The sequence below is a fragment of the Rhinopithecus bieti genome, unplaced genomic scaffold, assembly GCF_001698545.2.
Source record: "Rhinopithecus bieti isolate Rb0 unplaced genomic scaffold, ASM169854v2 scaffold_51732, whole genome shotgun sequence".
Lineage (NCBI taxonomy): Eukaryota > Metazoa > Chordata > Mammalia > Primates > Cercopithecidae > Rhinopithecus > Rhinopithecus bieti.
The window spans coordinates 18,427-41,328 of NW_016821090.1; the positions used below are offsets into that span (position 1 = coordinate 18,427).

Consider the following 22,902-nt stretch of genomic DNA (forward strand, 5'->3'; position numbering starts at 1 on the left):
CTAAGGAAAATAAAAGACACTGAAAACCCATTAAAGTCAGCTCTTAAAGATATTTGGGCATGCAGACATGATAACTAACATTTGCATTCGTGAGACTTACCCAAAACCCATACCTCAAGTCCATTTTTTAGAATACATGAAATAAAGATCTCAGTGCATAAATTGCACACCAGAGTCATATCCATATAGATCAGAACACATCTACTAGAAAATAATAAACCCAAACACCAATGCGACTCTGTTTTCTTCTGTTTAAAATACGTTGTCTTTGTATGCATGTTTGCATCTTCCTTTAAAAAAAAAAATTCACAGATAAATTCAAGTCTCACCTCAGATTTTATTCAGAGAACTATCAGTGTGGCTTGGCCCATCTCTTTCTAGTCCCAGAAAGAATTGCACTGAAATGCTGAGCTCCTGTAATAAAAAAGACCGTTTGCTGAGAGTAATTAACATACTCAAAGAGATTTTCTTAGAGTACACAATGGTGACATTATATCGTCTCTTTATAAATCACTTTCTATCTATTTCTGTGGATTTTTTCTACTAACTGCTTTTCAAATGTCCAATTTCTTTTCTTCCCCTACAACTATTGTCTCAATACTGGCTCTGCTGTTCACTGATACAACTCTTGGCAAGTTGCCTGCACTTTTAAAACTGTATTTCCTCATTCAGAACATGGGGCCATACATAATACAACTCACTTCAGTGTTATTGGGAAATTAAACAAACAAAAAAATGCATAGGAAGCATTTAACATAGTGCCTGAGACAATAACGAGCACTCAGTAGATATTAGCTTTTGGTAACATTGTTGTTGTTATGTCTAGAAACACTGTACCTCCAGAAAATTGTGGGTACTTGCTCAAGACGTTGGGGACATGCATGATTTGGAAAGGAATGACTGTTTTTTTCTGCTTAGATGAGAAATTTTCTAAGCCAGACTCCTTCAAACATGTAAGATTCTGTTGTGGATTCTAGGACTGAAAGAATTCTTGGCCCGGTGTGGTGTCTTATCCCTGTAATCCCAGCATTTTGGGAGGACAAGGCAGGAAGATTGCTTGAGCCCAGGAGTTCGAAACCAGCCTGGGCAACATGGCAAAACCCTGTTTCTACAAAAGTACATAAATTAGCTGGGTGTGTTGCTGTTTGCCTGTACTCCCAGCTACTCAGGAGGCTGAGATGGGAGGATCTCCTGAACATGGGCAGTCTGAGGCTTCAGTGAGCCGTGATGACACCGCACTATACTCCACTCCAGCCTGGGCAACAGTGACACCCTCCCTCAAAACAAACAAACAAACAAAAAACTCAAAACTATTCTTTTTTTGCTGATTTCAGGTCAGCAGTGTGTGCTGAAGGCTGTAAAGTAGCCACTTGTTCTGTTTATTTTCCATTGAACAAGTATTTATGAAAACATACTTTGTGGTCTGTTTTGATAAATAAAAGGCACCATGCTAGGAGCTATGAATACAGAAGGCAGACCAAATGTTCTTGGAAATTACACTCCAGTTGTGATAAAAAAGGAAAAAAACTATTCTTCATGAATTTCAACATCTTGATGTGCAAAACGTAATATTTGAATTAGCTCTACCTAATTACACAGAATCAGACCAATTATTTCTGGGATTGTGGGCCCATATTTTAATAACTGTCTTCCTGCCTCTCTGTTGATAGATGTTATAAATATTCATTTAATTACACACGAACACAGACACACACACACACACACACACCTTGACAAATAATGGGCATGAACAATTGACTAGTACTTGCTCTCATTCTTCTAGATGTCACCACAGTGGATCCCAAAGACAATTATTCAGAAGATGCAAATGGTGAGTTTTGTGTTCTTTATTTCCTCCTGATCATTTTAACCTTTGAACTTCTCTTGTTTCAAAATCAGAGAAAAGATTTTGCTAGGTTGGATGCTGCAGAATGGACCTAGTGATATTTTAAATTAGTCCCTCCTTTTCTAGGAGTTGTATTAACAAACCTAACTACTGCTTCAGGTATGAGATGACTGTAAATTAGAGTGATACACTTTCGGTTATTTCAAAATTATTGCAAAAAAACAGACTTTATTCCACCATGTGTCTTTTTTTTTGTTTGTTTGTATTGAGATGGAGTCTTGCTCTGTTGCCCAGGCTGGAGTGCAGTGGCACGGTCTCGGCCCACCATAACCTCTGCCTTCTGGGTTCAAGCAATTCTCCAGCCACGCTTCTCGAGTAGATGGGACTACAGGTGCACACCACCATGCCTGGCTAATTTTTTATTTTAATAGAGACGGGGTTTCACCATGTTGGCGAGGATGGTCTCGAATTCCTGACCTCGTGATATGCCCCTCGACCTCCCAAGGTGTTGGGATTACAGGTGTGAGCCACTGTGCCCGGCTTTGTGTCTTTTGTTTTAATGACTGGGGAAACATGATACCATGTTGCTTCTCGAGTAGTTTTGTTTTAGTCTTTGGTCTTTGCTAGTAGCTAATAACACGAACTAGTGTTTATCAAGCGCTTTTACACAGAAGGGCTTGTTCTGCATTTTCTAGTTTAATCCTCTTAATACTCCTATAAAGTGGTACAATATTTTTTTCTCCCATTTTATAGTCCCTTTACAGTAAATAATTATAAAATCCCTTATACAAGTCACACAGCTAGGCCTGGAATTTCAAATCAGGACACCAAACCAAGAATTCATGCAGTTACTAAGTTTTCTGTTCTTTTCTACAGTAGAGTCAGATAGCAAGAAATTACAAAGCCAGGGACCCAAAGCAAAAGGACATAATGTGGGGATGGGTGGGTGCATGGGCTTTGCAGAGTGGACTTTCACTCCAGCTCTTTAAATGATTAGGTGTAAGTGACCTACATTTTGTGAGTCACATTTTCTCATCACCCAACCAAGAATAATTACACCAGATTTACAGTTATTGAAGAGATAAGAGCCTGAATGTGAGATGTCTAGCATAGGGTATCTCATTTAGCAGACACAGAATGAGTACTTGTTTCTGGCCTTTTCTCTCTACATATGCACAAAGAACGTGACTGGAAGCATTGGCTCTAGCCCTGCTGAACTTTCTTCCATTTCCAGTACCAAGGGGCTCTGACTTAAGCTGCCACACCAGTCAAGGAGGGGCAGTAACACCTCACTTGACGAAGGGTGGGAGTTATGAACACATCACTTTTCCACACCAAGTACTGATGTTTCTGGAGTTCTGACATCATGAAGACAAAACATGTAAAATGGAAATTTCTGCAGGCAGAAACTCAGCCTTGTAGCTCATTGAGTAGCCACTGGTGGTCCACCCCCACTGTCTTTACTTATTCCTTGACAGCATATATATCTTGCAAAACCCCAAATAATATTAAATGCAATCACCCCATAATAGCATAGCCATAATCAGAGACATTTAGGAAAGACAGCTGAGTGTGCCACAACTACCTAACACATCAGCGAATCTGGATTAGCCACTTTCTTTGCTTTCCTACAATGCAACCTTACTTTTTAATAGCTTGGAATGTTCTACGTGAATTTAGCAGGGGTTGTTAATCAACTTGAAAGCTGAACTCTGACTTATCTGACTCTTGGTGGTGGTGGTAGCAGTAGATGTTTACTTTTAGGTTTTGGTGGTGGTAGAATATCACTTCAATGTAAATCGTCAGAAATAAGTATTTGTGAACCCCTCTCCCATTAACATGTCTTATTCTGTAAAAAGAACATGTGACATTTCTCTTAGATGCACTACTGCTGCAGCTCACAAACACCTCTGCATATTACATGTACCTCCTCCTGCTCGTCAAGAGTGAGGTCTATTTTGCCATCATCGCCGTCTGTCTGCTTAGAAGAACGGCTGTCTGCTGCAATGGAGAGAGACCCTAACAGACGGTGGCACAAGGACGCCATCTTTTCCTCATCGGTTATTGTCCCTAGAAGTGTCTTCTGAGGATCTAGTTGGGCTTTCTTTCTGGGTTTGAGCTATTTCACTTCTCATGTGTGTACTATTCTATCATTGTTGTAGAATGGTTTTCAAACCAGTGGGCACACAGAAAACCTCAGTCTGTGATGACAATGAGGAATAGCCATGGCAGTCTCCAGCACCACTCTCTCCATATTCTCCACAGCTCCTCCAGCCAACCCAAATAGCCACTGCCATGGTGTAGACAGTCCGCGGCTTCTAGCCTTGTCCCTCCCTTAGTGTTCTTTAATCAGATAACTGCCTGGAAGCCTTTCATTTGACACGCCCTGAAGCAGCCTTCTTTGCTAGTTGAATTACATGGTGTATTTTTCCTAACAGGCAAAATAAATTTAAAACAATGAAAAGTTGACTTTTGTCCATGTGTATTTTAATTGGATGATATCGAATTGAAAATCCAAGGTAAGAAACCTCATGGCAATTGGGCTATGGAATTCTGTATTGGTTGTAAGAATGGTCCAACATCCCATTTCTATTTCTTTCCCTGAGATGGTGTCTATGACACCTTCTAAGAGGAATCATAACCAAATGAAGGAGCCCATGTGGCTTCTGTTTTAAAAGTCACCAGAGTCACCAGATTAAGTGGGTTTAGGACATTCCAGAGGCAACAGGACACCATCTCCTGTGAAGCGTACCGTGCGAGCTCAGCTCTAGAGTGTTTCGCAGACACCGTGTTTCCTGATCCTCACGATACCCCCAGGAGAGCTGCCCTAACACCAGAGAGGCAGCGTGATGGAGAGGCTCAGCACATGCTCTCTGGTCCCAGGAATCCTGGGTATGGTGTTTAGTACCTGTGTGACCTCAGGTGAGTTCCAGGAACTCTATGTGCCATAATCTCCTCATGTAAAATGAAGTTATAATGCCCTGTTTCCTGTAGTTATGTGGATTAGGTGAGTTAATAGCACCTGGCACATGCAAGCCCTCCACAGTGTCGGCGTGCACTGTTGGTAGCTCTACTCTAGAGACAGTAATAAACCAAAAAGTATCTGGCACAGGCCCAATCAACTTAGAAGTTTATTTTGCCTAGATGAAGGGCACACCCAGAAGAAAATAAGATGGAATCCCAGAAACTGTCTATGGTCTGTGCCTTTTCTCCAAAGATGAATTTGAGGGCCTCAATATTTAAAAACGAAAAGTGGGCTGGAGGGGAAAGAGGGAGGGTATAACAATCCACATGTTGCAAGAGCAAGGGAGCAGGCAGGGGAACTGCCAATGATGTGTTCATGTTGTGCTCAGTAAATCAGCACTTTACATAAGATATGGTGAACATAGAGTAGCTACCTCTGGAGCTATTTGACCTTTCATCTATAGCTCTCTGTTTAGGCACAAAAGGAAAGAGAGCTTCTCGCATGACCCGGCTTTTGGCTTATTTTTTTCTAAAACATAGCATGGTGAATTGGGGTCCCGAGTATTTATTTTCCTTTCACACAGTAGATTCCATACATATGCAAAAGCACTAACAGTTATCTCTAGTCTTATCTCTCCGCAGAGAGGTTAGGTGGTGGGAATAGGGACTCAGTGAGTGCCTACTATGCACTAGGCATCCAAAAATCCTTGATGAGCCAGTTGAGGTCAGTACAATTAAGGCTCACAGTTTATAGATTAGAAAGATTAAATTATCTGCTCAAGGTCACTATTTTTAAAGTAATAGTCATAATTTAAAGCTAGGTCTCTGTGAACCCAGAGCCCATATATTTAGAGACATACACACACACATATTTATCCAACATCATGTCTTTCCTTTCACTGACTTTCAACTGGGGAAAACAAAAACAAAACTTTCTTTACTAAAGTTATCCTCCCCGGAGTCAATGAGAATTTTCTTAAGGAAATAATGGCGCACCTGTGTTTTCTCCTTATCTATACTCCAGGCCACTGGTTTGTCACTAATTTCCCATTTGATTTTTCTCTTTGGGTAAAATTGACCTACTCTGGAATTACCATTCTTGCTTCCCTGGCTGTAAAGAGTATGGAAATTCTACCTCTGTGAGTGTGTGCCCTAGATCTGCAGCTGCTCTTTTTGGGGGTGCTAATGGACTGTAAGTTTCAGGAACAGCAGGACGGTTCATGGTGCTCTCTGGGTATGTATAGCATTCTGACACCCCAGCTCCTTCCAGAGACTAAAGAGGCCCAGAGCTCTGCAGAATCAGCTTGGAGGAGATTCTGAAACACCCAGGTGCATTTCTGAGATAGGAGGTAGAAGAAGGTTATGCATTGTTCGTTCGTGGTCCAGTATGTTTCCACCACAGCGCAGTTACCACATATAGGGAGGCCACATGGTGTGGGAGGAATACTAGTCACACTTCACAGCTAGTTAGAGCCCTGGCCACTTGGTCTGGCTCTAAACAGCTGTACCATTTGTTCTTTCTTTTCCTTTTTTTGAGATGGAGTCTCATTCAGTTGCCTAGGCTGGAGTGCAGCGACGCGATCTTGGCTCACTGCAATCTTCTCCTCCAGGTTCAAGCGATTCTCCTGCGTCAGCTTCCCAAGTAGTTGGGATTACAAGTGCCTGCCACAACACTCAGCTAACCTTAGTCCTGACCTCAGGTGATCCGCCCATCTCAACCTCCCAAAGTGCTGGGATTACAGATTTGAGCCACCACGCCCAGACACCATTTGTTCTTAACCATCCCACATTGCCTAAGTTCATCTGTCTTTAGAAGAATGTGTTTAGATTAAATAATTTCAGATTTCTACCTAAAGTTGCAAATTCAGTGATTAACACCTTGAAGAAGTAATGATATCAGTCACTCATATAGTGCTCACCATGTACCCGGTACTGGCTTAAGGACATGTTCACTCATTTAATTCTCACAAAAATTCTATATGTACAATTATCTCTGTTCTATGGATGGGGAAACTGAGGCAGAGGGGGCTAAAGAACTTTCCCATAGCCAAACAGCTACTAAGAAACAGGGCTGGAATTTGAACTCAAGCAGCCTGGCTCCAGGAGCTCTGCTCTTACCTTCTATGTTATTTCCTCTTAGATGAAAACAGGTTACTTGTAGTTTCAATTAAAACAGGAAAATGGAAAATGTCCTTCCTTATTAGGCTACGAAGTAGGAAGGAATCTGCCTCTTTGGCTGTTCACATTTCCCCTCCTTGCTCCAATGCTGTTCAGATCATTAGAGGGTTATAAGCCAACCTGTCAATTTGTCAAAGCTGGGAAGACTTTTATATGCTGAGCTCCCATCCGTCAAATAGGACTTCTGTGATTAAAGACCGAAGCACATGGTTGGACAAAATAAGTACCAGAACAGGCAGCACCCACAGGTGTGCAATGGAAAAATTAGGCAAAGTTTTATACAGTTCTACATAAAAATACATATCTCAATAATCACTGCAGAGCTAGCATACTCCATACGCTTGTCAAATAACAAAAGAAAAAAAACTCCAATATGGTGACACCTTGTCTTTACTAAAAATACAAAAATTAGCCACTTGTGGTGGCGTGTGCCTGTAATCCCAGCTACTCGGGAGGCTGAGGCAGGAAAATCACGTGAATCCAGGAGGCGGAGGTTGCAGCGAGCCGAGATCGTGCCACTGCATTCCAGCCTAGGTGACAGAGCAAGACTCTGTCTCAAAAAAGGAAAAAAAAAAAAAAAATGAAAAAAAAAATATATATACTCCATATATTTCTCAACTATCAAGAAGGAAAACTTCAGTTCAACAGTTCTCAAAATATTTCTAATTATGCATTCTTTCTACTGTTTTGGAATTCTTTCCTCATAGATTTCATTTTTGAAGGTTTTTGGTCTTTCAAGGTCACAATTAATGTTTTCCCCATTATACTAATCAAAGTCCTATATAACTGCCAGTGAGGAATTCTGAGTAGTAAGAGATAACCAGAGATACTACACCAATATAATTCAGCCCAACAGCTAGAAACTCAAGATTTTCATTAGCCATGAAAAGTTATTTGAGTAGATGCGTAGCTTGCACCATGATTTGTTAGGTTCTTTTTCATTTGTTGGCTTTTTCTGTTGTGTTTGAGGAATAGTGAGTACCAACCACTTACTGAGCACCAGAAATTTGGCTGGGCAGCTTGCGTCCTCTCTCTCTAATGCTCTCAACTGCATCACCTTACAGCCATTATGTTCCTTTCACTGATAAGAAAACCAGGTCTCAAGGTTAAAAAATATGCCCAATTACCCATTGAGTGAGTCCCAGAGTTCACATGATTCCAGGACTGTCTGACTTAAGACCTGCTGCCTTATCCAACCTACCAGGGGCTCTCCTTCCGGAAGCCTTTATCACAGACCAGCCATCAGGCCTTTGAAAATCCTCTTTTCGTAATTCGAATGCGCAGCCAGGGTGGAGGTCAACAAGTGACTGAAATAGCACCTGAACTCCAGCTCTGCTCCACGCAAGTCGTGAGGAAACATCGCAGAGCCCACTACACACGGGTGGCACACACACCACCTGGAAGGTGTTTTTATCATGGGACCCATCTGTTTCCCAAGGAAACGAAAGGTGTGTACCAAGATTTATGTGCAAGGATGTTCATTCACGATAGTGCTATTTCAAACAGCCCCAAATTAACTCAGATGAACAATCAGAAATTCATAAATAGACCAATATGCATCTTCCAAAAAGTATAGATTCTTTAACCCATTTCTCATTTAGAAAAAAGTGCAACTTGCTGTCTTTACATAAACATGGTTTTGAGGCTGCAGCAAATCTGATTTTCCATGTGAAAATAAAATATAAAAACTCTTCCTGGGCCAGGCATAGTGGCTCACGCCTGTAATACCAGCATTTTGGGAGGCTGAGGCGAGTGGATTGCCTGAGCTTAGGAGTTTGAGACCAGCCTGGGCAACACAGTGAAACCCCATCTCTATTAAAATACAAAAAATTAGCCGGGCTTGGTGGTGTGCACCTGTAATCCCAGCTACTTGGGAGGCTGAGGCAGGAGAATTGCTTGAACCTGGGAGATGCAGGTTGCAGTGAGCCGAGATCGCACCACTGCACTCCAGCCTGGGCGACCCAGCGAGACTCTCTTAAAATCAAAACAAAACAAAAACTGTTCTTGGAGTTATTTCTATACAGAACTTGTCTCTAATCCTAATGTAACATCATATACATTTCTGTTGCATTAGGATTAGAGATGAGTATTCTTGGGGCAAATAGGAAACAGATTAAAAACTGGAAAATAAATAGATGTGGTGTTGAAAAATAATATTCATAGCATAATCCTATTAATCCTATTGTGAGATAAATACATTTGAACATTTACATGGTTCAAAAACACTCGAATTTTTATTTAGATAAATATGGATGTACATATGTAAGTATCCATGTACATGTATATATATTCTCATTTCCCCTTCTTACACAGGGAGTGTACAATATATATTATTCCGCATATCTCTTTTCATTTATAAATCCTAAAGCTCTTTTTATGTCTATATACAGGGGCACTTCACTACAGGTATTTTTCTTTTTTGTTTTTGAGACAGTCTTGCTCTGTCGCCCAGGCTGGACTGCAGTGGCCGATCTCAGCTTACTGCAACCTCCGCCTCCTGGGTTTAAGTGATTCTCCTGCCTCAGCCTCCCGAGTAGCTGGGATTACAGGCTCCCACCACCACGCCCAACTAATTTTTGTGTTTTTAGTAGAGACAGGGTTTCACCAGTTTAGTCAGACTGGTCCCGAACTTTTGACCTCAAGTTATTCACCCACCTCAGCCTTCTAAAGCGCTGGAATTACAAGCGTGAGCCACCGTGCCCGGCTAAATATCGGTATTTTTCACTGGTGAACATACTTTTAATCAGTGCCTTGGTTTAGTTCCAATCTTTTGCTATTATAAAAAATGCTGAAATGAGTAATAGTGTTTTATGTCATTTGAACATGTGCACTGGTAATTCTGGTAGATACCGCCAACCTGCCCTCCATAGAAATAGTCCTAAACCCTTCTCCCACAATGTGTGTGAGAGCTGACAGCATACTGCTAAATGTTGGGCTTTTGCTAATTTGACAGGTGAAAATAGTACCACATTGTGGTTTTTTTTTCTTACTGTGAGTGAAGATAAACATCTTTTTGTGTTTAAGGTCTATTTTATATTATTCTGTACCATATTTGTTCATGTCCTTTCATCATTTTTTCTACTGAGTAGTAATACAAATAGGCATGACACTCATTTATATGTGTGTCTGTGTATTTCTGCAGACAAAGATAAAACAAAATGTTCCATGTATGGTAGGTGGGTGAAAAAATGATAAGTGATTGTGTGTTTTCTGTTTTCTCCAGTGAATCCTTTTAAACATTTTTATACATTAGAATTAAAACAATGTGTTACCGAACATTGGGAAGGTTTTCTGGTTTGCCTACAATCAGCTTCAGTTTCTGTGAAACATGTTTTTTTGGAAACCAAGTAGAGAATCCTATTTGTAAACAAAGTAAGAACAACCAGACTTAAGAAAGATCAAATTTAATTTAGATCTACTCCTTGATTCTCATGAATTGATTGAATCTCTTTAGGGCTAATACCTGGCCTCTATAGAGAAATCTGGAATGATTTCTGCACTGGGAGAGGAAACTTTCAGATCACTAAGGGCTTTGTGAGGCTGATATCACTAGCCGGGGTACTGGGCAATGTGGCAACGTCTCCTGTGGTTTCACACTTCTTAGCGATTTCCTTCCCCAATGCAAGCTGGGCTGCCCTGAACTTCAGCAGTGTAGAGACAGAACGCAGCGGTGGTGGAGGAGGCAGAGTGGGTGGTGGGAGGGTGCTGATGTGGCTGATGGTGTTTTATTTTCTCAGGCTTCTTTTGTTTATGTGCTCTGTCAAATGTGGTTGATTCATGGAAAATGCTCAAAGTCAAACCGGCCCCTACCGGTTGGGCCTGTGCATGAGGTGGCTAGGGTGTTATAAGACAAAACGAGGACAGTTAAACCACAACCAACTTTGCTCACTTTCAAGAGCCCACAGCTAATGGAAATAGAATATCCATCTTCACACATACAAGATTACTATCAAACACACTCTCCACGCTGTGGGTAGGTGGGGCTCCCTGCATTTGATACTCAAGGTTCATTAGCTACTAGGTGAGTTGGGAATCTGATGCCCAGGACTGCTCAGACACTACACCTTCAGTCCACTCCCATGACACTGTTCTGAAAAGCAGAGGACATCTTGCAGCACAGAGATGATCCTAACATTCCATTCAGTATCTGTACCTTCCAGAGGCACCTGATTCAGAGACGCTAATACCTTTGGTTTCATTTCCTCAGTGTAAACAGGGTGACACAAGACTCATAAACCTATTAGCACAGGTAGATCATAGATGTGGGCAACAGTGATGTGCTTCTTTCTCCACAGGAAACCAGGGATATAGAAGCCCTGAGTTCAACTGTGTAACCAATGTCATAAATGGAATCATATCAAGTCCCTCTACGTCAACCAGAGCAAGGATTACTAGAGGACATTAACATCAGATAAATAAGTGATAGGGGTCCATCAGAGGATTGCTCAGCAATGTGAGCATAAAGGACAAACGGCTCCACTCCTACTCCACTGAAACATGGCAGAGTGGGTACCCACACCCCTGGGCTGAATCTATGCAGTCCCAGGGGAATATGTAACTCAATCGTTGAAATAATCACTGTAGGCTCCCACAGTCTGACTTCCTAGCATATTCAAATACTATACCTCATTCCTCTTGGTCTGTGCTTAGAGAGGTGACTTCTGAGCCAGACTTGGCTTCCTTTGAGGATTGGCAACATCCTACTGGTTCACTCAACATGTCTGGGTGAGAGCTCCTTCTCAGGTGAAGTGAACAACCTGATTGGCAGCTTAGGCATCATCTGTGGGGTTGGTGTATATGCAACTCCAATCCTGAAACAGGAGATTCTCACTCACGTAACACCATTGAGTTCTAAGGTTTTAGTCTCAAGGCCAGACATTGGAGATTTTCTTCACCCCTTCTCCACTATGAGACACTCATCCTGGTTAGACTCCAGCCTCCCAGCAAGCCTCCCCGTTGCACTGTTGAGATCTGATCCACTCTTAGAACAAGCACAGATAGAAGTGACTTGATAAGCACAAAATGTCAGTTTCTACCCAAGCCAGCATCATCACCACTACAGGCAATTAGGTTTTTCTTGAACGACACAATGAATGATGAAAGAAAACTAATAGACATCCTGACTTCCCATGAATCATTAAGGGGAATATTCATGTTTGAAAAAATAGCACACAGTATAATTTAGTTCATTTTAATTGAAATTGGCTGAACACAAAGGAAACATGATATGAATGGTTTAAGTCATTTTGTGCATTCAAAATAAGAGTATTTAGAACATTTCAGAACAATCTCTCAGAGAAAAACATGATTTCATGATAAAAATAATACAAATGTCTGGTGACATTTGACATGTATTCACAATCCCTCTTTCTTCCCCTTTTGCAGGTCCAACACTTCAGGCCACATATATAATGCAAAACAAGAAAAAAACTAGCCACATTGACACGTTGGATTTTATTACACCTTTTTTAAAACTGGTAAAGAGCCATGTGCATGAGTTAAAAAACCAAGGGAAATGTTAGGTGTGTTAAAAAAGAATACAAAATAAATCTGAGAACGAAACCAAAAATTCCATTCTGTGAACTGAATCAAAGGGTACATTGCTACTAAAAATGTTATCTCAATATATGTAAAAGTCTTTTGTAGCGAATACAGACAAGACTTTCTTCACCTAAAATCTGCTTAACCACATAGACTCAGTCCTGAGAAGAGAATGAATATGACATGTACTTACCGGCCACAGGCAGGTACTAATGTGCATGGATATTGGTACAATGTCTGTGAGGTATACAATAATAATCTTTATTACTGTTCAATAAAGCGCCAGCAGTGCGTCACCATTTCAACTTTACTGTCAACGGAAGACCTCGATTGCCGGCCTCTTTTTGCTCGATAGATTTCTGTGAGGGGTTTTTCACACTTAGAAAAAGAAAGAAGACAAAATATTTGAGAAATAGCATTAAAAGGCAAAATGCCATGGTCAGCTTACATGTACATAAAAGTCTGTGTGCTGAAGAGGGGCTGTGACAGACACATGAAGGACCATGGGTGTGGTCACACTAGAATTCATGTTAAAATATTTCAGAAAAGGCTCAACTACCAGCATGCCCACCTTTTTGCTTCGTGTCTACATGACTGTGGTGGAGAGATGCAGCCTAGGTGTGCTGGGGGCTGAGGAGGCAGGCACAGGGGCTCCACGCGACATGACCTTGGCTGCCTCTCCCACCCAGTCACCCTCTGTCCCGGCTTCCCAATGACTCACAATCCGGGAGCTTTTTCCTTCTATTGTTAAACTGTCAGGCAGATTTGCTGCCACTACAATGTACTTCAATTGCCTTCTATTTATGAGGTTGAAATGATTTTACTTGATGACTTCAAGGGATTTAACAATGTGTTCCACTTTAGAGCCCATTAAGCATGACTGCTTTGGATGTACAGCAGCTTTCACCTCAGAGGCTCCAAAATCCTTGAGAAATATCCCAGTGAGGGGCTGCAGTGGACCTGGTACCAGACAGTGTGGGCCTGAGCCCCAGCGCTGCCACGTCTAGCTGTGCGACCTTGGGTAAGTGACCCATTCTATGTCTCTGCTGCTTCAAATGTAAAATGGAGGTGATAACAGCACTTGCATCTTACAGGACTGCTGCCCTTTTAACATAGGTTCATACTTTTCATTAAAACAACGACATGTGACTGACATGTAGACATTCTGGCTAAGTAAACCAACATAAATTCATCTGTATTCTTTAGAAATTTAGAAATCTGAGGTATTTTTCAAACCGTACAAATGGATACCTATACAAAAAATGTTAAGACATTTGATATTAATAAAACGTGACTGATAAATTCATGCAAGTAAGCCAAATCTGGCTATACTTGCACTCTTATTCTTTGAATTCTACTTTGACTCTACTCAAAGGAAATCTCCATACTTAACTACTTTGTTGTTACAGTTTCATTTCAAACACTTACTTGAACAAAAGTAGTATTCATAGTTCTAAAAGTGGTTTCTCGCTGTCCTGTTTCTCTTCAGCTTCTTCAGATCCTACACGGCGGAGAAAGGGAAGAAGAAAAAGTATTTCATTCCATTATAGTAACAAACTTTTAAATAAATATGTTTAAAATTATAACACACACACACAAAAATATTAAACATGTTTAATCCTCAAGAGATTTAGGTTAACTGCTATTTGAAAGTTTTAGTTTATTTCTTGTAAGATGAAAACTTTTAAACAATAATCTATCACTTACACTAATCTGTCAAAATGGATTTCACTTATGTACTAAGAATATTCATGCAGACCAATAATTATTATCAATCACTATTCTTCCTCCACCTCTTTGCTGATGAGCTTGTAGATATTTTTTACATGCAAAAATGTTGAGCTTGGTATAAATAATCGAATCTAAGTGTTACTAACAATAGCTGTGGCAGATGAGTGAGAGAGCAGTGAGAGCACTGTGGCAGTGACCACTGTCTGGACCTTCTGGATCAATGTCTCATGAGCTTCAGGATATTCCTAGATTTGACCTGGTCATTCCACTATGGAATTCTTTCCTTAGGATAGACCTATCCCTGAGGAAATATTGCTTATTATTCATTATGTAGATTTTCTCTCTAAAACTTTGAAAAGAAAGCTAAGTGTCTGATGATAGAAGGAAGGTTAATACCACAGTTCCATAAAATATCTTGCATCCACTTAAAATTAGGTTATATAGAATTTATAACATAAAAAAATGCATATGCTGTAAGGTAAAAGCAAATGTATAGCAAATACAACTTTATATGCCATGAGATCACATCTGATAAAATTAAAAACCAAATATATGTGTGCAAATGAGAAAGAGTAGAAGAAAATAACCATGTAACTTTTATATATTTTCTGGATATTTCAACATTTCTACAATAAACCTGAATTGTCTTTATTATTTTATATTATATTTTAAAAGCAGAATATGAATAATACAGGCAGCATGGGCACAATGATGTGAGATTAAACACACACACACACACACACACACACACACACACACACCCACCAAGAAGGAAACTAAACTGTCAACACTGATGTTACCAAATAGTTTGAAGGATATGTGATTTCTAATTTTTGTTCTTTCCACTTTTTTAAATGCATGACTTTCATAATCAGGGAAGGGGAATTTAAAAAAGAGGAGGGGGCCCTGAGAGAAGACGAAAGTAGTAGGTGAGAGATGCCACCAATTCACATGTAAATGCCGCAGTCTCTCTCAACTGCACCTGAACCTTGTTAGATAACATACTTTATAGAGGACATTCTTTTTTCCTTAGAAGAATGTCTACCTGAATTATAGCCAAGAACAAATTTGGTATAGGGAAAGAACGCCTGATGATCTGAAGAGAACATCTTAACCTCATAAATGTCACATGGTTAGGTTGAATTTGTAGTAAAATGAATAGGTAAAGACTTAATTGTTGAAGGCTTTACTTTCTAGCCTATTAACATGCTGTCCATTGTAGAGACAAGAGGTGGTGAACTGCCTGTCCTCACTGTGGAAGGAGGCTGAGGAAGATGGTCACACCAGATCTTCCTGTTCCCAGGCTCACTTCAACCTGCCAGGCCAGCGGCACTGAAAGCACAATGAGTTGCCATGTCTTGGAATTGTTTGGGAGTCCTAAATAAAGCTAAACCCTTAATGAAAACATAACAATATGTCTTCTTTACATATTTTTAAAGGGACTTCTGGCTACGGCCAAGTGAAGAAGTCAATAAATCCTCTCCCTGAAAAGCACCCCCTAAATGTGGCAAAATGGGCAAAACTAGCCATCTTACCACTGGAGAAATAACCAAAAGCATACAACAACTGGAGAAATGTTTACGTTTGAAACACTGCAGAATTCAGAGAACAGCAGTCGTGTCTTGCCTGGAGCTGCTCCTGTTCTTCTCCAACCTCCCAATACCCAGCTCAATGGCCATGGAGGTTCTGCCAGGGTGGGGCAGGCCATGGGGACTGGCAGCAAAGCTACTCAGTTGAAGGGAAATCACTTAATTTGGAGTGGGGAGCCATGCTCATGCCCAGTGACACTGACAATGAAGTGACAAATTCAGAGACAGATGAAGAGAAAGGGCCAACTACTCTGGGAGCCTGAGTTGTGGTCACCACTGGGACAAGCATATGCCCAGCTGGGGTTGTCTCCGTGCACAGAGGAGACCCAAGAGAGCCCAAGCCAGCCAATTAGCCTGAGTTCTAAGCATATGCAGACAGAGTAGGAAAGGACTTAGCAGAAAGTAAAAGCTGGGGAGGACTTGAAAATGGCCTGAACTCTGAAGGTGCTATCCAACCTATGTACATTTCTACCTGGCAGAGGATGGAAGCCGTAATCCAGGTGTTTCAGTGCAATCCTCTGTGTAATCACTAGCTAGGCTCTGCCTAATCAGTAGGCTCTAGACACGGGTAACTCCTAGGAAGCTAGGCTTGAAAATACAGGCAAGAATTAATTAATGGACAATAAAACAAGAAGCAGCCACACACCCCAGGGTGTACAGATTTCACAGATTTAGCACAAGACGATTTACTAAACAAATAAAGAGCAATACCAGTAAGCTTTTAGGAAAAAAGTCAGAACCGAGAGTTACTTTATTTTCAGCAAAATGCTTTTCATCAAAAAATACAAGATAGGCAAAGAATCAAGAAAGTGTGACCATTCCCAGGAAAAAATGACAGTCAAAACAAACTATCTCTGACTGAGAGAAAAAGACTGAGGAAAGGTTGAAGCGCTCAGAGACGTCAAGCAATATCAATCAACCATGTAATGGGAATCCCAGAAGGAGGAAAAAGTCAGAAAAATGTTTGAAGAATTAATGGTTCGAATTTCTCAAACTGGCTGAGAAATATTAATCCACATATTTTATAAGGAGAATAAACACAGATTAGGATATATACAAAGAGATCCACATGCAGATACATCCGTGTCAACCTGCTGAAAGCCAAGGCACACATTCAAATGAAAACACAACATATCAAAATTCATGTGATGTCACTAAAGCAATTCCTAGAGGAAAATTTATGGCTTGCAATGGCTATATAAGAAAAGAAAAAAAAGTATCAAATCAATCATATAAGTATTCACCTTAAGAAAGCAGAATTAAAAAAATAAAAATTGGTTTGGCACAAAATCAGTTTATAGTAAACTGATTTTAGCAAATGTGTCAAATCAGTTCAATGGGGAAAGGTTGTCATTTCAAGAACTGGTGCTGTTCAACTGAATATCCAAAAGCAAGAGAATGATAATCCCTTACCTCCCCCATATTTAAAAATTAATTCAAATGTATTGTAATCTTAATTGAAAGATGTAAAACTATAAAACCTTTTAGAAGAAAATGTAGGAGAAAATTTTCATGTCATAGAGTTAACGAGTTTTTTAGATATGACCATAAATACATTATCCATAAGAGAACAAATTCATAAACTACACTTAATTGAAATTTAAAATTTGTGCTTCAAAAGACTCTGTGAAGCAATGAAAAGACAAACAATAGACTGGGAAAAAGATTTGCAAATCATATATGAAAGCACTTCTATCGAGAATGTATAAAAAATTCTTACAATTCAATAATAAAAAGACAACACAAAGATACGGCAAAGGACTTGAGATAGATTGTTCTCTAAATAACGCTTATGAATTACATGTAATAGAAACATGAAAAACACCTATCACTGCAGACATACAAATTAAAACCACAATGAGGTACCACTTTAAACCTGCTAGCCTAGCTATAATGAAAAAGACCCAATACTAAGCACTGGTGAATATATGGAGAAACGGAAATGCATATACAGTAATCCTCCTTATCCCTGGATGCAGACAGTACTGTATCCTATCAATATTATGTTTTTTCTTATACATATATAACTATGAAAAAGTTTACTGTATGACAAACATGACAAAGTTCAGCATGTGATTTTTTTTTTCTTTTCTTATTAAGTGAGAACTGTCACTTTTTCACTTAAAGGAAGAACTTTATGGTTTCTCTTCGGCATATATGAATTGCCAGAAGTACTACTTTGCCACTGTTAAGTGAAATAAGGATTACTTGAACACAAGCACTGTGATACTGGGATGGTCGATCTGATAACCTGGATGGTTCCTAAGTGACTACCAGGTGGGCAGTGCACACAGTATGGATCTGGACAGAGGGATGATTCACCTTCCAGGCAGGACGAAGCAGGAGAGTGTGGGATTTCATCATGCTACTCAGAATGGCACACAATTAAAAACTCACAGACTGTTTGCTTATGGAATTTTCCATTTAATATTTTCAGACCTCAGTTGACCTCAGGTGAGTGAAACTGTGGATAAGAAGGGACTACTGTACATTGTTGGAGGGAATGAAAAAGAAAACAGCCACGATCAAGAACAGTTTCACAATTTTAAAAAAAGTTAAACAGAAACTTGCCATATGACACAGCAAATCCTCTCTTAGAAATCTGTTCAAGAATAATAAAAATAAACATCCACACAGAGGCATGTATGTGAATGTTCACAGCTGAATTACTTATGATAACCAAAAGGTGGAAATAATCTAAATGTCCATCAACTTGTGGATATAGACAAAATGTTGTATATCCATAAAATGGAATAATATCCAGCTATAAAAAGGAGCAAAACACTGATATGCTACAACATGGTTGGTCCTCAAACCTTATGCTAAGTAAAAGAGGCTGGATGCAAAAAACCATGTATCATATCACTACATTTACATTAAATGCCCAGGAAAGGTAAATTTGTCAAGATACAAAGAAGATGAGTGGTTACTTAGGATTAGAGGTAGAAGTGGGGATTAACTGCAAATAAGCATGAAGAAGTTTTTCAAGTGATGAAAGCTTTCCAAAATTACATTGTAATATTGATTAAAAATTTATAACTTTACTAAAATCATGCAATTATACATTTACAATGGATGAATTTTATTATATGCAAATTACACCTCAATCAAGCTTTTTTAAAAAAGTGAATATTATTCAGTATCCCTGGTAATGATTTTTCAGTAATTTTCAAAATTTTAATTAAAAGGTGGAAAAAACTGTGTTTCAAATCTATTCACTACACATAGGGTGATCATAGAAACGATCATCTAAATAAGAACACTACTGAGAGATACAGGGCTTCTAATAATAACTACATGTGGCAACCAGAAGAAGGCGGGGCTGCTGCAGGCAAACCAGGATGCATGGCTACTCTGGGGAGGTGGCAACTTAGAACTGTAATGAATGCCTTATCTAGACTTGCACAGGACAGGCTATATGATGCAACTGAGCAATTCCTCATTTTAAGTTAGTCTTTCCATGGTCTAGGAGGTGAAGAATTACCCTTTCTTCAGCTTCACAACCGGTTCATTTAAGCTCTCTGACCACACATAATTTCAACCCAGTCATCTGATAGAGGATCGTACTTCCTCGTTCTTTCCACTTAATACACAGGGATGCAGGATGTGGTCTGATCAACAAGCAAGCCTGCAAACAAACTATTTTTATATCCTTTACAAGTGTATCTAATAAACCGTGACACTAAGATTCAGGCTGCTCCTTCACAAGGAAAAGTGCTAACATTTTTGTTTATGGTGCCTCCTATTTCTTTCCCTTTTCTTTTCATCCCTTTCTTCAACAGTTATAAGTCTAATATAAGCCAGGTACTGTATTAGGTGGTGGAGAAAACAAAAGACAACAAAAGGCACGTGAGGCCTTTTTCGGACGCCCTCATGTGCACCAGGGAAGTCAGTGCTGTAGCAGGGCAACAGCGGCTTAGAACATCAGCTACTGAAAGGCTTGAATTTTTAGCTGTTGGCATAATGGAAAAGCTTTGCTCTAGAGTAGTCTTTTTTTTTCTAGGCATATTAATTCCAGTAACAGTTTTCATTTTTAATTCTTTCCTAAACTGAACATTCAGACAAGGCAAATATAATAAGGTAGTCCACTCTGACCCCTCCTTCTCTGTCCATTAGTAACCTGTCTTTTGTCAAACAAAGCAGCTACACAGTGGAACACCAAGAAAATATTTTGTTCTTGTTTACTTTCCTAACTCAAGGAAAGGGTAATGCTCCAGGATACCACTAGGTGGTGGTAAATGATAAAGGTGAAATGCGGACGGATCCCAGAACTAGAAAGCTTAATGAGGCATGCTTGAGGTGGTGTCCCCCATGTCACTACTGTTCTACATTCTGAACTCTAGTTAAGAAAATACATTAGTACTGGGAACCTGTATTAGTCTTAGAAAAAGAAGTAGAGATGCATGAACTCTCATATGAATTTCCTTTTTTCAAAGAGTAAAGTCCTATGACACAAAACTTCTCAATGAAATAATCCTTATGAGGTAATAAAGAATTTAATACTTAATTCTAGTTTTTACTGTTATAGAAACAGATTTTCTACTAATCCATATCTGTATCTCATCTGGCTCCAGTTTCTGTGTTGTATGCTGCTTTCAGATCCAACACCAATAGTCCAGAATCTCAAGTTACTTGGAGTTCCTCCAGCACACTGATATTTCACACTGCTGCACCTTCAATCATTCATGGCTCTTTCTGTCTGGAATCTGTTTTATCACTGTGTGTGTGTGTGTGTGTGTGTGTGTGTGAGTGAAAATATTAACTAGGCCTAATGTAGGGAATAAAATGATGTAGCCTCTAAACTGAGTTTACAACCCAGCAGTAGAAACAGACCAGGTCAGCGCTGAAGGCAGTGCAGACAACACAGGATGACAGGGCTGTGGAAGAGGTTCCAAAGAACATGCCGAGGATGTTCTAAAACTGCTGGGAGAGATGGGAAGGGTAGGCATGGCTGGCAAGAACCTGGGAACATGTGAGCAGACACTAAGATTGCAGAGGAGATCATGTTCAGAATGGAAACAGCAAGGTGGACAATGGCTGGAGGGCTCTGGAGCACAGCATTTCCACAAGAGCTATGAACAGCACACGAGAAGGCAGTCACAAGGTGAGAAACTAGACAACTGGTGACAGTGCCCCCAGGGGCACTTCCAGCCAGGCTAAGATCTACTGATTTCTTGATCCTTTAGGCTACTGAAGGGCTTTTGAGCAGAGGACTGGCATGACCAAGTCTGTATTTTCATAAACACCAAGAGGCTAATATACTTTAGCAGTTATAAGCATGAACTCTAGGACTGGACCCCAGGTTAAATCCCAGGTACACCACTTATTATTAATGTGACGTTGGGCAAATTGCTTCAATTCTCTGTGCCTCATTTGCTCATCTCTACATTAGGGATAATACGAGTTTTACATCACAGAGTGGAGCCACTTAGCAAACATCTAATATGCCAGGCATTAAAAATATGAAAATAGGTTAGACACAATCTTACAAGAGAACAGTGTTAAGACACAGAGTTGTAAAAATGAATGTAATGGATTAGACACTATGGTTTGTGATCTGTATCTCAGAAGATAAGCAGACAAGGGAGGAATAAATGAGTGAATATTAATAAAGCTAAGAACAGCACCTGATAACTTTAAAAAGTGTTAGCAGTTTTAAAATAGTGTTTACCAAAGAAAAATGTATTTAACATAAAATTTACCACTTTAACCATTTTTAAGCATGCTGTCCAGTGCATTAAGTTCATCTACGCTGTTGTGCAGCCATCACCAGCATCCACCTTCAGAATGGCAATCCCATTCTGAGAATTTGACTTTTCTAGGTATCTCATCTAGTGAAATCATATGACAGCCCTTTTGTGTCTGGCTTATTTTACTTAGCATAGTGTGTTCACAGTTCATACATGTTACAGCATGTGTCAGAATTCTATTCTTTTTTTTTTTTTTCTTTTTTAGTAGAGACAAGGTCTCACTATATTGCCCAGGTTGGTCTTGAGCTCTTGGGCTCAAGCAATCCTCCTACCTCGGTCTCCCAAAGTGCTGGGATTATAGGCATGAGCCACTGTGCCCAACTTTCCATTACTTTTTAATGCAGAACAATATTCCATTGGACATACATACATGTTGTTTATCCATTCATCTGCTGACAGCTGTTTGAGTTGTTTCCACCATTTAGCTACTGTGAATAATGCTGCTATGAGCATGGGTATACACATATCTGCTGTAGTCTCTGCTTTCATTTCCTTTGGGTACATACCCAGGGGTAGAACTGTTGAATCATATGGTAACTCTATGTTTAAGCTTTTACAGAAACACCATACTGTTTTCTACTGGGGCTATATCATTTTATATTCTCACCCATAATGCACAAGGGGTCCAATTTCTCCATATCCTCATGAATACTTATTTTCTGCCTTTTTGTTTGGTTTTGCTTTCTGTAATAGTCATCCTAACATGTATGAAGCGGTATCTTGTTGTGGTTCTGATTTGCATTTTCCTAATGATTAGTGATGTTAAGCATCTTTTATGTGCTTATTGGCCATTTGTGTATCTTCTTTGGAGAAATGTCTATCAAAACCTTTGCATTTTTTAATCAGGTTGTTTATTTTTGTTGTTGAGTGTAATTATTATTTTTAACAGAGCACTCTGGTTGCTGGTTAGTGAAAGACAAAACCAGAGGCAGGGAGACAAAAGATGTTGCAGAAACTGCAGAAAGTAATGCTGAAATGAGGCTGGAGCTGATAAGAAGTGGCAGGATTTGAACGAGAAAATGGAGGTAGAAATGAGGGAGAGAGGATGGAAACAGCTTCGTGAATTATGAGAGGTGAGCCGTAAGAACGGGGTGGAGCCAACAGTGAGGCTCTGGTGTTTGATCTGGGCAACTAGGTGGACAGTGCTGCCATTCTCAGACATTGGAGTCCAAGAGGGAGGTTGGTTTGGTGATGAACCGGAATAATGAGAGCACTGAGACCCTTCCCCTTGTCTGTGTGTCTTCTAAGATACATATCACAAACCACGTGTGTGTCTTCTAAGATACATATTACAAACCACAGT

The 22,902-nt window shown here is 39.9% G+C and overlaps 2 protein-coding genes across 12 annotated transcripts in view; one reads left to right on the forward strand and one right to left on the reverse strand.

Moving 5' to 3' along the window:
* The window catches only part of TARP (TCR gamma alternate reading frame protein), a 48,658-nt gene that overhangs the window by 16,916 nt on the left and 8,840 nt on the right, over nucleotides 1–22,902 (forward strand). For 3 of the 10 annotated variants that reach the window (XR_001882975.1, XR_001882974.1, XM_017860163.1), the window contains exons 4-5: nucleotides 1,784–1,831; nucleotides 3,727–4,315. Coding sequence is in view for 5 of the 10 variants with exons in the window: in XM_017860163.1 (XP_017715652.1) it covers nucleotides 1,784–1,831; nucleotides 3,727–3,869 (191 nt within the window). In the remaining 5 variants the exon portion in view is untranslated. Of the gene's footprint in view, nucleotides 1–1,783; nucleotides 1,832–3,726; nucleotides 4,316–13,393; nucleotides 13,551–15,482; nucleotides 16,566–22,902 lie in introns of those variants that run through there. The other 7 variants (XR_001882976.1, XR_001882977.1, XM_017860166.1 and 4 more) reach the window with 5 other exon arrangements.
* The window catches only part of STARD3NL (STARD3 N-terminal like), a 51,960-nt gene continuing 41,923 nt past the window's right edge, over nucleotides 12,866–22,902 (reverse strand). For both annotated transcript variants that reach the window (XM_017860161.1, XM_017860162.1), the window contains 2 exons: nucleotides 13,958–14,030; nucleotides 12,866–12,907 (listed from right to left, as the gene is read on the reverse strand). In XM_017860161.1, coding sequence (XP_017715650.1) covers nucleotides 13,975–14,030 — 56 coding nt within the window. In that variant the 3' untranslated portion in view covers nucleotides 12,866–12,907; nucleotides 13,958–13,974. The remainder of the gene's footprint in view (nucleotides 12,908–13,957; nucleotides 14,031–22,902) is intronic.